At 37.9% G+C, this 14,228-nt stretch overlaps 1 protein-coding gene and 1 long non-coding RNA gene across 2 annotated transcripts in view; both read right to left on the bottom strand.

The window, feature by feature from the left end:
* Positions 1–570: 570 nt before the first annotated feature.
* On the bottom strand, positions 571–1,857 carry LOC125491419. The gene is made up of 2 exons (XR_007268287.1): positions 1,668–1,857; positions 571–773 (listed from the first exon to the last, which is right to left on the bottom strand). It is a non-coding gene; the product is annotated as an uncharacterized LOC125491419 (long non-coding RNA).
* Positions 1,858–6,737: 4,880 nt separating this feature from the next.
* LOC105389314 overlaps positions 6,738–14,228 on the bottom strand; it is a 30,490-nt gene continuing 22,999 nt past the window's right edge. Inside the window, exons 13-16 of the mRNA XM_048633395.1 lie at positions 13,213–13,372; positions 12,278–12,402; positions 11,360–11,529; positions 6,738–8,497 (exon numbers count right to left, since the gene is read on the bottom strand). Coding sequence (XP_048489352.1) covers positions 8,311–8,497; positions 11,360–11,529; positions 12,278–12,402; positions 13,213–13,372 — 642 coding nt within the window. The 3' untranslated portion in view covers positions 6,738–8,310. The remainder of the gene's footprint in view (positions 8,498–11,359; positions 11,530–12,277; positions 12,403–13,212; positions 13,373–14,228) is intronic.

Consider the following 14,228-nt stretch of genomic DNA (forward strand, 5'->3'; position numbering starts at 1 on the left):
ACGACTTGACGAGTTGTCCTTTAGTCATACAACTGAATAGCGCCATCCAATGAACGGGCTAGTGGTTCAATCAAACAGGAGATTAAACCAGATGCCTGCGACAGGTACATCACTATTACATTTTTTTGACATTGGTTGCTACGCAACGGCTAATAACAATAAACCATAGAGAAAAGAACACTACGTTTTAAGAGATGGGAGTACAAGGGAAAAAAAAAGATTAAAATACTTGTATTTTTTTTTTATTCACGCGTACTACCAGAGGGTACCAACAAAACAAAAATTATGACGTACAAAACTGCCAACATAGCCCCGCTGAAATAGTGATGTGCTTCTTATGGATATTTTTTATCGATAACTAGTAAAAAAAAAAAGTGCGAGTGTATGTATTACTTTAATTTCAGTTTTACACAATAGGATTTCAGTGTTACACAATGACACCAACGTTAAGTCTCGGTTCAACGTTATATTATGTTCCTATTTGAACACAAAAATATAATCCATAAAATAAACTCGAGATTTTCCGTTGACGTAAGTGCTATGATATAATGTTGAAATAAAATAAAAGTGGAAAAATATAATTATATTTATTTATTATAAAAAAAAGTGTCTGCAGTAAGTCCCACACTTGGAATTGTTTTTTTTTTTCAATTGTGTTCTTAAAATGTTGTGGTAGAAAATGATTGCCACAAATTCGTTTAAGTTGATGTAGCTTTTCAATAGGCACATAAACCAGATCCTCCTTACCGGTCATCTTAACCCACTGTTTACATCTGCAAACAACATTTTTATAATTATTATTAAACAATTGACAACATTTCAAAATTTTATACAGTTGAAATTCGAAAACCATTTAGAGATATGGCTCTAATATTCACAAAAAAAAATGTTTCCGATTTTTCTATTGATTTATTTCAGAGAAAAACATAAAAATCTAAACTATCATTCGTGACATCACGATGTGGCATAATAATTAAACGCGCTTTTACTTCTAAAACATGAACAAAAAAAAACATGTTATGTCACTTTGACAATGACAATGACAAACATCACTCAAATGTCTGTCACTTTTATGTGTCCTTGTCAATGACGAAAGTTCGTGATTGGTCCTTGCCACAAAATAAAGTTGAAGTTGAAGTTGATTGGTCCTTGTTCATGTCAAGTTAATGTCATCCAACTTTTTTTTAGGTTAGGCAGGCAACGAAAATATTTTTATCCAAAGCCTCGACGTGACGTCACTCATACTATAAATATTTTGAACTTTGAAATTAAAAAAATATATTAAAACATAGTAATATTAAAAAATTAAAAAATACGGGTCATCTAAATTTGTGATATCTCGTCGAAAATAAAATAAAATCAGTGAGCATTTTATTTGAAATGTTGTCAATTAAATATTATTTAAGTAGGTATAATAAAAGTCACTGGTAATTTTTGTATGGAGATCCGAATTTGATTTTCCCTAATTTCCAAAACTAGTAGACAAAAGTTGTTCTGATTGATGAGCTGTGCGTACTAATGATAAATAAAAATATCGATATCGATAAAAAAAACATTCATGCACTATTGTTGGTTGTGCTGACCCTCCAGTTATTTTATTAGACTTTAACTTTTTTATACATATAAATAATCTAAATCCTATGCTTTAGCCTTTAATTGTAGCTTACCTTTCCTCATCCAGTGGAAATTTGGCCATGAAAATTCTCTTTTGGCCATCTATACGACCGGCTAGCGGCTCTTAAACCACATATTTCACAAGTTTTATAAAACATAATTATTATCAATAATATCAAGCAACACTAATAGTTAGGTACCTCCACACAAACACTGCACTTATCCACAGTAATAATAATATATAAATAACTGTTAAATCTTAATTTATTTATGATTTAAAATTATTTTTCAAATTAAACGATTGACTGACTGACACTGACAGATGACAAAAGCCAAAGATGTCTATGATAGCGTAAAAAGTACTCTGTGAGCGGTGGTCGCCATTATTTTTCGTACGCGTTCCATACTTATTTTTTCCCAGACTGTCTTTCGCCAGACTGCAATAAACCATGACCGAAGGCGATCAAATCTGTGAACAAATCTGGAAATCCGAATATTCTATTAAATGAAGCTGTATGTGAACAAATAATTTTCAATGAAACGAACGCTTTGCCAACTAGATTGAGTCTAGTGAAAATTGAGACTGCAACTAGTTTTTATATAGGTATCAGTGGGCCTTTCTGGCCTACTACCCCGGCAGAGGGGAACGTCCGTCCATTTCGTCTCCAGACCATTCATACTCAATGTATGCATCTTTATAATTGGTATATCCAATTATTTCAATATTTATGTCAATGTTCAATGATTTCAATGTAATATGTCAATGTTGGTATCTCTGTAGTTAGATCTAATATTACAAATAAGTTACGTTTGCACAGGTAGCACAGATAATTTATTTAGATAGATAAGAGTGTATACTTACATAGATAAATAGGTGAAGCGTTTTTTTTTGTTCCATTCCATTCACAACAAGTCAGAGAAGCTAATAATATAAATAAAGTAGTACTTACTCATAATTAGTAAATTAGACTGCCTCTACGAAGTTCAATGATAAAATTCCGTTCCCTAAGTACCTATTAGTCAGAGTATCTGATAATTACATTCCTAGTACATTAGTTCATCACCCTTTTAGCCTCGCAGAGTGAAAACGTGTCGGGTTTAAAAGCAGGCAGATGGACCACCATAGAATTTCGAAGACATTTTTCACACCTTTTATATCGAGGCGCCCACCAATATGTAAGTATGTATCTTCGCTACAACGGTAGTCATTGCAAGATATACCTAGTCAATTCGAGAATAATTATGGTCGTAAATTAAAATACTGACTGGTATTGTAATGATAAAACATGTACTTAGGTATAATGTAGAGTGTAACCACGTAACTTATACAAGCGGGCTATTAGTTTAATAATCAGATTTTGCGGGAGTGCGTGAGTGAGCAGACGGACTGCAATGTATCATCCTCAATGTGGGTCCATTACCACTTAGCATAAACTTCGTGACATACCTAAGTAGGTAAGTACTTTCCAGATATAAAATCTGGGGGCACGGCAGTGCCCTCACCAAGTCGAGCAAAAAAGCGGCACGGCCGTACCATCCTTTTCTCGAAGCATAAATATATTGACTTGGTCATCGCACTAAATAATTTAATTAACACGTGTTTCCATGCGATGGCCGAGTCAATATATTTATATAAAACATTAAATATTTTTAAGATTGAGATGCGTCCGTGGATAAGACTTGGTATTACATGGATCTCACAACTTTTTACCGTAGAACAACTGAGTTACGAGACTTGGTTTTTTTTGACAAGTATTGTTTTTGATGGGATAAAGTTGTTCTGACAGCAGAGGCGACTACCACTTCCAGTACAAGGCAAACGTTTATTTAGCTCAGCAGAAAAGTGCAAAATTATTCGCTTCATAACAAGCGGCGGCGGCGGCGGCGGCCGGGCGGTGAGACAACAGCGCGAGTCATTACTCTCCTCAGTTCCCTGGAACTAAGTTCTTCCACAACTATTTGTCCTGGCTGTGTCGGCAATGTCGCCGTTTGTGTGAAATGACACGACTGCGTCGTAAAACTTCACATTAATTTTCAGTGAGCACCCGACATTTATTACTTAACAAGCTCTGTGAAGTACCTTTGTTTTGAAAGAGTATAATTTGTGTGGCCGGCTCCGGGTCACAGTTTCAGCTCGAGATACTTACGCAATTTTGTACGCTGTTTTGGTCTCCTCCACGGGTCACCAATTCGTTGTTATTTCTAGCTGATATTTACGTTAGGTCCAAAAATGTATTATGAATTTAATACGATCTTTAAATTCATGAAAAATCATTTTTTTATAATTCTCTTCACTGTCTCTACTTGACATAATAGGTATTGGTTACATATGGGTCATCTGAAAAAACACGATTCAATATTATCCACTTCTTTACAAAATATCATATTTTTCTTTTGTTATACATAGGTAAGGGTATACTGAAAACTTTTCTCAAGAAGTTGGCGCGGTACCTAGCTTGGCAAGTTCTGTTCTTCAACAAATTATCATGCAAAGTTATTTACGGGGTCGAAACAAGAGGCGTTACGTCTGCCTGCATTATGTATACGACAGGCATTTATTTTATTTATAATTTTATTGCGTAATTTACATAGTTTGCTATAATGTTACCTACAACCAGATGGACTTAATGCTAAAAGCTTTATATTAAGCCACCAACTATTTCTTTTATTGAGCTATTTTTTACATGTAACACAATCATTTTATTGAACATACACATACTTATTATACTACTCATGAACAAAGTTTGTACCTCATGGGTAAACTGCTGGTATACCGGTGTATACGTGAAAATAATGTTATAAGTACGTCGTCGGTACAAATGACACTTAGCTATGGAGCAACATAGTTTCCTTGGCCCCCTAGCTGGACCATACTTTTTCTTTCTTTCTTGTTTAACCAATTGGTTCTCTGGAATAGTTCGCAACAAAGTTTCCTAATAACATAGTATCACACAAAGAATTGACTTTTGAAGTAAAATAATTAGAAATCGGGAAGTGCGGCCTTAGACAAGTGGCGCACATTAACCAATACCTAGCGGTGGTACAGTTACTAGGAAAACTCCCAATTAGAGACTTTTAACAAACTCAACCGTTTGCACTGAAATTAGTAGTTTTGCCCCGGATCTGCTTCAGTTCGGCGTGGATACACACGCGGCTAATGTGCAAAACTTGTTAGCCGAAAAGCGCTACTCGATGCTGGGCCGAGCTAAATAAACCCAACGCTAATGGAATCGCACTGTACAATAGCAACAGAAAAAAAAACCTCCTGACACACAAGCGTCGAAGCCTTAAAAATAAGCTAACAAATTGTAGGTACACAACCAGGAGTTGGGTTTAAGGGAATGAATGTTTGCCGTGCCCGCATGTAGTTTAAATCGCGTTTCCTTTGAGTGGCAACCACAAAAGACGTGCGGCGCTGTAGTGAAGAGAACTTCATCCGGGCCGGGGAAGCCCCGATTCCAGCCTTTTTCCTGGAACTTTCTAGACGAGACGACAATCTAAAGCCTCAAAGTGAGCGCGTACAGACTGTAATAGATTCATGGAAAGCATTCGTTCCCGTTCAATCTTCTTCACCCATGTCTAGCATTGCCTAATAAGTACATTATGACGTAAAAGCGCAGCGCAGTCTGCAGCTGCAATGCTGTACAAAGTACGAAGCAAATATCAAATCGACGTATTCAAGCAGCGTAAAGTTCTTGGATAACCTAAGTACGTAGTCCGCAGTTCGGAACCTATCGAGAAAAAGTAGTTTCCTTTTTAGAAACCTCAAAGGCAGCGAGCGGAAGTTAAAAGAAAGACAGAGGCGAGCATTTCGAATGGAAACTTTTAGTTGAATCCCGATTCGAATGATAAAACGTCGTTCCGCTGTTTGCTCTAGAGTCTACAATTTCCTGATTGTGCAAACTTTAAAATTGAAATCTATTAGTTGGTGGATAACTTTGAGACTGCCTTTAATGTATGGTGCGTTATACCGTTATACTTAGTTGTTTTTCCTTTTGCCATTTATGTTTTTGCAAAATTATGAGCAAAGATAAAAAACTTTTGGAACGTGTTTAAAATTTTAAACAAGTGAAGATAGGATAATTTCGGTCGATGTGCGGTCAAACCTAAACTGGTTGTTGTCACACTATAACTGCCTTTTTATATAAAATGTAACTTTGTGTAATTTATAATAAATAAATAAATAATTTGTGTTTACATTTAGAGCAGATGCTCGTAAAGAGATAAAAAAAACAGTTAAATAATATAAAAAAACACACTCTTTAACATCTAAACAGGACGAGCGCAGTGAATGATACAAAATATGTGTCATACTAGAACGGCCATAACATTACGTAAAGTGGGTGCTAAATCCTTGTACAAAAGAATAGTAAACACAAAGAGTAGTAGAAAAATGGTTGCCTCAAGGAGATACCGGCGGAGACGGTTGGCGTGCGTCCAGAAATGCTCCACCGAGGGTGCGGGTGCGGTGTCCCGAGTGCTCCCCGGGCATCGCTACTACACTCGCGAGCAATTAAAAAGTTCCAGTGAAAATAGCACCAAAATACTCCTTAAAGGAAAATCTAGCTTAATGATGCCGTCTGCAATATTGGAGTTCATTTTAATATCGAATCAGAATATTACCAACACAAACGGTTCTTTTTATTATTTTTCAAAATTTGGGTCATATGGGGTCGATATGTAAGTGGATCATTTTTGTTTCTCGTACTTAGTGGCAGTGGCAGCACTCAGTGGACCAGCGTGCTGGGAAATGGTCCAAACTTAGGAAGGCAGTTTAGACCAACAAGGTTCTTGAGAGCCATATTAGACAGCCAGTTGCAGGTACCCTATTAATACCCCGGCAAAGAATATTTAATGTAATAAAATTACCGAAATCGCTTCAGGCTTTGCTTCCGCGGGTCCTGTGCCATAAAACCGAAGACTTAGAAAAATATATATATGGGAGGTATCGCGATCTCGTCTCCCATTATATCTTGCTTTCAAAATTGAACGTCTGTTTCTTGATGTGAGCCGATACTTACTTATTACATATTATGTACCTACCTATCTTCACCGTTTTTATTTAAGTCTGAAATAGAATATTCGAGTTATCTTTGCCTAATTTAGTAAATAAAACGAATAAATCCAAAGTGTTCCAAGTGTCTATTTCAGTGTAACAAATACTTTTAATAATCTAGGAATCATCTAGTTAGATTAGATATCCTAGTGCTTTAATTGTAACTATTTTTATACTATTTAAGTATTTACAACTATAGTGGGCTGTCTCTTAATTTAATTTGCTCAGTATTTTTCTGAAATTAGGAATTACTAACAAACGACAGACGCTGCTATGCAAAACAAATGATTATTTACAATTACGTAAATGTGTACTCGTACTTAGGTAGGTATACTTATATACCTACTTAGACTATTAACTACTTTGAGAGCTGCGGTTTTCTATGCGGTATTTTCCTATCAGAAAAATAATAAGCGATTAAAAAAGTGTGGACATTACATTTAAGACTAGCCATCGATCACTTACTTTTAAAACAACACAGTGATTTTCACTGTAATAAAATTGTTTTAGAACACGAATTAAATATACTTATGTGTGGGTACGCAGGGCGAATTATATTCTGAAGATGGTTCTCTTAAGAACCTATTCCAAAAGCCGAGGAAACCACACATTGGGGTAGTGAAGTAAACGAATAAATAAATTTCACACAAACCTTCTTCACATTATCAGTACAGTATTATAATAAGTTATAACTATAACATAACTATGACACATTAGGCCACATATAATTTCGCTAATACAGTGAACTAATCTGAGCTTATTAAGTAAAAACGTTGAATTTACGTAACGAATAAGTATTGTTACAGTGTAGTCAGCACAAGAGTTTCACTCCACGCTCATACCTATAATAGTAGTAAAGTAGTAGATAAGACACAAAAACCTATACTTTTTGTATTTCTTAGTTCATCAGTTGCTCTATTTTAAAATTGAAAATTTCGAACATAAAAACTAGAAATGTTTATTATGCGTATAAAATGAGAAAAAACCCACCAACATCCGTGAATCCTAGTCTGGTAGAAACTTTTTTGTGGTAATACAGTATGTGTTTGCAAATACGTAGGCATGCCTTAAGTATGTGTATAAATGTTTTTGTAGGTAAAAGAGTATGGTACATATAGTACGAGTATATAGAACGCAAATAATGTGCAAATAGTTGCTCCAGTTTTAGAATATCAATATTTCTTTAACTTTAATTGACTTATTAGTATAATTTTCTGACAGTTATTTTTATTATTAAATGAAACTAAAGCTTTTGTCATTTAATTTTAAATAATGAAGTGACTATTAAGGAAAATGTTGTTTATGAGAGCTGTACCCTTGCTAAATTTTACTTTTTACCTGTTCAAATTTAATCTGTACGTACATAACAAACACAAAGCGCTTTTTTCATAATAAACACACAAATTAGTGACAAGTTTACGCTGCACCGACATTAAAATATGCACAATCAACAATTAAAAATGTCTCTACACGCTCCAATTGAACACTTGGAGTATTCAAGTTCCAACAATCACGTCGGCACCAGGCAAGTCCCGCATCACTTAAATACTGTACACTGTACATGATAATCAACACGTGACCCATACCGCACCACCACGTCACTAGAGTTTTAATTAAAGCGCTTGTTTCATAGCTCTGGATCAGGACACTAGTGCTGTGCCTATGTAGTACAAAGCAAGCAGGCGCGTCCAGAGCGGCGCGCGCGGCGCGGGGGCGGCGGAGGCGGCGGGCGCGGGCGTGGGCGGGCCTAGCCGCGTGTTGGCGCGCACCACCTGGCTCCTCCACCTGATGCTGTAGAGCGGCTGCTGCCGGGACAACGCCACGAGCCTGCCAAACAACAAAAAAAACTTATAGACAGAGCGGACGGCGACTTCACAAAGGGCTTTGCGGATCACTGGTAATTCAATACGCTTGTTCTTATTGCTGAGAGCTTTTCCAGCTTTTCTTTTTCATGTCCATGTTTTCTCTGTCCCTTTGAATGTGTCGGAGGATAAAGGAGATTATAGTTATAGGTTTTCCTTTTATACATCCTTACAGTTAAAGTATAAGCAAGTATTGGTGACAAGTGTATCAATAGATTATGTAGACGTATTAAATCGTTGTTGGAGGATATGTGCGATAGCATAATTATCACCTTTCTCAACAGTAACTGTCTCCTATCGATTTACATATTTTCAACATACCTACATACATACTTAAATTTGTTTTATAAGTATTTTGTTTAGTGTAAGTACCTACCTACAAATAAAAAAGGATATCTATCAATCTACTTATACATTTGACACTCCTAATGTTAACTAGCCCAAGATTTTAAAAGTTTACGGGGAAAGTAAAACTCCTTCACTAGACGGTACTAGTTGTTATTATTCTGTGCCTAGACTTCATTCAATTATATGTAGGTATACCCAATAAACGCGTCTACGGATTGATTTCAAAAGAACTCAGTTGGTAGAATCGTAGCTGAATAATGAAGCAGCACGCCTCCGCGCCCAGATCTCGCTACATTAGCAAACAGAATGTTTTCACACATGGTGATTCAGTATTCAGTAAAAACGGCATTTTAGATTCGGCCCACGTACCCAACCCCGTATATAATATTCACAAAGAATAGCTCCTTTGTATTGAGTTAACTGCTTAAAAGCACGCGTTTTCAGCTCAGAATTAAATGTAGACCATTTTCAGGTATTTCGACAGGCTTAGATAGATCTATTGACCGCCATGATACATTATTTAATAACCATTTTTTTATTTGGATTGTTTGTGGTAAGTTGATTCTACCTTCATCATCAGCCAATAATCATCCACTGCTGGACATAGGCTTCTCCCAAGGAGCGCCACAACACTCGGTCCTCGGCTGGACTGAATTCTACCTTGATTTGTGTCAAATCATTTGTTGTGCCAATACAGATTCGTAAATGAATGAAAATGTTAGACAAAGATGAATTCCTGGTGTGTCAAATCCGTAAGTATGTACAAAAGAGCTTGCGTAGTAATCAAACAAACCTGACCAGTAATAGTGAAAACGTAAAGCGCTTTAGTAAAAAAAACGCAAAAAGGATATCGCCACAAAACGGCACTCGGCACTGTAAACTCTAATTGCTTTTAAAAACACAAATGTTATTCGGTCCTCACTAAAATTTCCAAACAAGTTCTCACGTATCGTGGCAATACGTTTCTTTTCACTGTTTTTTTTCTACACACCACTCGATGCCACGAATGTGAGGAGACAAATGGAAAAGGTCTAACCGATTTTTTCACACTCCCTGTTAATGGTGTTACTTTTCTGTTTGAATAGGAAAAGAAAAGTGGTGTAGTGAAAATGTGTTATTTCTCAATGAACTTAAGTGATGGCGTAAATCAATATTTCTAAAAGCATCCCCGCCTATGCTCTAACTTGACACTTTAACGTGTCTGTTCAGTTTTATTATGACAAGTGCCAAATTAGATGGATTCGAGTGATTTCTAAGTTGAGTTCAGAACTTAAGTATAATGGATGAAGATTCTTAACCAGTTCATGTAGCGTGAAGCCAACTTGTGTAAGGTAAAGCCCGCATGACCTTTGACCTGTCGAGAACACTGAAGTCAGTGTCACAAGGCTAGTTGAGCCCACGGCATCTGTTGGCCAGAATACAAATAGGCCTCAATGGACTCAGAGCTTTCACTCCACTTTGCATGGAAATTTCAAGATGCCAATATCATTACTTCAAAATTGAACTGCTTTAAACTTTTTATTGTTGTAGGAGGTCGGCTTTTGTTGCTAGATCTTAAAGACAGTATATAGGTATAGGACAGTATATAAAGATATCATTTCAACAATTTATAGGCTTGAACGTAGCGTTGAGGCTGACTTGTTATTGACTCTTACAAATATCAGTAAAATGGTCACTTTCCTTAATGCTAGTTGCATATTTTATACGAATATCGGATGGTTCGCAGTTCGTGCCTAACCATAAATTTACTGTTTGAGGGATTCAACCGACAAGAATTAAACTGTAAAACGTCCATCAGGCTTATAGCCTGCGGAATAATTGAATCCTTGCCCTTGTCATAGTAACCAAAATTAACTTTATTCAAATAATATCGTGCCTACAGCGAAATGAAAAGAAAACTTAGGTATAAATTACATTTATATTTTACGTTTAAATTAAAACTGTAAAATATTTTAATAGCAACCCTAGTGGATCATAAATAGACGTAATAGCGTGATGTGACCTGTAAAAATGCGACCTTAATGTAGGAGTTATATCAGGAAAATAGTGTAATGTGCTGCGAAAAAGTTGGTGTTCCGGTCCGGGCACATTGTGTTAATGGCGTACCTCTTTAAAGTGAAATTACCATTTGCAGGTTCTAGGTATCCGTTTTAATAGTAAGTACCAATAAGTAGTTTTAGCGTTTGCTACTGCTACCTACACATTAAGTAGAAGATCTACATCGGCGAATCAGCCAATCGCTTACCACAAATCTTAGAATTGCTTGAAGCCTGCTGTTCTCACACACACACACTCACAAGATATTTTATTTTGGGGACTGGTTATTATTCTGAAGTCGGAGGCGCATAGGCCTAAACCCCTTCCTTCATTGGAAGGAGACCCGTGCCCCAGCAGTGGGGACGTGATAGGTTGTGATAATGATGATGATGAACCGCATAGATGTCCCCGATGATACCTATAAACACTAACAAGCACTGACCTAATAACGACGGTGTTCAACCGCCACGGCAGCGTGTAGGTGTGGTTCTTGTGGCGCGCGCAGAACGTGTAGAGCAGCTCCCCGGCCGCGGCCGCCAGCCCCGCGCCGCTCTGCGCGCCGCCGCGGGACCACTCGTGCAGCGTGATGTTCCACGACCCACACGACTTGTCCTGTGGAGGGGAGACTGTCATTATGGAGAAGGATGGCTGAATTCCACGACTTATACGACTTGTCCTGCGGAGGGTAGACTGTGATGATGGGAAGGATGTTAAGGGTGACGCGCAAGGAATGTTTGAATGAAAGTAAATCTATTGTTGTCCTGCTCAGTCGGCATAGTGTCAGGGAAGAGGTGAAGGGATTTAATTTTGTTTCATAGCTTGGTGCAAGTCATCCTAACTAAATAAATAGTGCAGATGAAGCTGCGTACAATTGGCTGCAATGCTTGGTTTCGTAAGCCAACCATGAGCTGTTGTATATAATATGATATTTTATATACTGATATTATATGACATATAGGCACATAAATTATATTACAGTTATTCAAAATGGTTAGCCTTAGATTCAGGTGTATTTTTGCTAGAAAAGTTTTTCTTCGTCTCGATAATAACAGAGGCTAAGCGGCAGCGCCGGAGCGCTGCAATCACACAATTATGCAGCTACAAGCTACAACTGTAGCAAATCCGTGCACGAACGCGACCGGTAATTATTTATAAAATTGTCGAGTTACACAAGTAGGTCCTCAGGTTACGAGAGGGCACTTCAGTATTGCTATTATGGTCGGCACAAAGAGCGATAATAAAACAAATTGAGGTTGACGGTCGGCCGACCTAAATAGCCGGCAGTAATTATGAGAAACTGTAGCATTTTTCTGCATTGTAGGTATTAGCGGGGGTCAATTACGGCGTGTCGTGTACGTGCCTGCTCGGAGGTGATGTCGATGAAGAGCTGGCGCTCGACGTTGGAGTCCAGGACCCACGTGCACTGCTGGTAGAAGAACTCGTTGAGGCTGCCGGTGACGGGCACGTGCTGCGACGCGATCTCACCTGCCGACAACACCACGAGGTCATTCACAACGCACAGCCAGGGTGATTCACAACACATAGCGAGGGTGATCCACAACACAACGACAACATTACTTGAGCAATAATGGAATGAAAAGGCCCGGCTCGCCACAATGGCGACGGTATAATAACTTTACGATTTGTAGGGAGATTTTTTCGTTTCCGCACTGCCCGGGGCGGAACTGGGTCGCGGTACGTAATTTTCTCGGACAGCTCCGTCTGTACTGCGGAATAATGGCCGAAACGTTTTTTTAAACGCAATATCCAAGTCTATTTTTCATATTGAACTGCGTCGTTTCTTTTTGCGACACACCGATTGTATTGTATCGGTCCTTGTTTTCATTTTCGGGTTACAAATTGCCCCGAATATTGTGTACGGGTGGGTAAGGCACTTTGTTTGGAGGGTGAGAATAATAGTCGTAGTGGCAATTTTGCATGAGTTAACAACACGTTGCGCTTAATACTTTTTTTTCATAGGTACACCTATGTACAGGCATGTAATACATAAAAAAAAAATGTCTGTTTAACATAAACAACTTAGGTGAGTGTCGTCAGATTTGTGATTCAAAAGAAACCAATTCTAAAAACCACCCGATTCTAAACCGCTACTTTAATACAACGTTACCCGAGTGCGAGGTGAAGGTGTACTGCCCGCACAGCGCGTCGTCGGTGAAGCTGCAGGCGACGGCATAATTCCCTAAAACCACTTCGGTAGATGCCCAATTGTTTTGCACCTACGTTCTAAAGAAACAATTTCAAAAACGGGTGTCCGATTCTAAAGCGGTACGTTACCGGAGTGCGTGGTGAATGTCCGCTGCCCGCACAGCGCGTCTTCGTTGAAGCTGTAGGCGGCGGCGTAGTCGAAGCCGCGGCTGGCGTACGTGTAGTGCGCGACCGAGTATTGCAGCCGCACGCCGCTCCAGCTGCGCACGACCACCGGCAGCCACGCCGCCTGGGGGCAGACGAGGTTATACAGGGTGTCACGGGGATGTTGCAGTTGTTAGATGTTGTTGTGAGAGAATAGATCGTACTATGTCATATGCTACACAATCCTCCCATTATTAGCTTTTTAAAAAAAAACATTAAGACTAGTTTTTTATGTAAATTTTACACGAAAAAACAAAAAAGGTAAATTGATTGTGTAAAAGTCATTCAAGGACTATAAATATAAATACTGAAAACAATAGGTACAAACTGCATTCAAAGAATTCAACAAAATCTCGGGGCCGACCGGGAATTAAACACGCGAAATAAAAAGAAGAAAGGCATGTTTTGTATAATGATCTATGGTAAAAATATTTTTCTTCTGAAAAACATCCCAAATTAAAAAAGGGCCAATAAATTCTGGTATAGTGCCACAAACTTATCTGTTCCGGTGACAGCTCAAATAAATCTCTAATATTTCTTAATTCTATAAGATTTTAAGTTTGCTCGTATTGTTATTTCGCTCTTGCGGTGTTAATAAACCCATCTAATGTTTTAAAATATACAATTCATTAGTAAGTAATGAGATATGGATCAATTTAGTTCGCTGTCACTGGAACAGATAAGTTTGTGGCACTATACATTTAATTTTCAAGGCAAAGGAAAATGGTGGATCTTTCAACACCTTGTTGAAAAGATTAGTCAGATTAGTGAATATGTAGACTCATAACTTACTGAGGATTTGCATGCCAAATTCCTGAAGTCATTTGAATGAATTTAATCCAACAAACCGGAATTTCACAATAACACATAAAATATCTAACCTTGTTTATTGGAAAGCTGAAGTTATCAACAAAAAAACCGGCCAAGTGCGAGTCGGGCTC

Source organism: Plutella xylostella, chromosome 5 (assembly GCF_932276165.1).
Source record: "Plutella xylostella chromosome 5, ilPluXylo3.1, whole genome shotgun sequence".
NCBI lineage: Eukaryota > Metazoa > Arthropoda > Insecta > Lepidoptera > Plutellidae > Plutella > Plutella xylostella.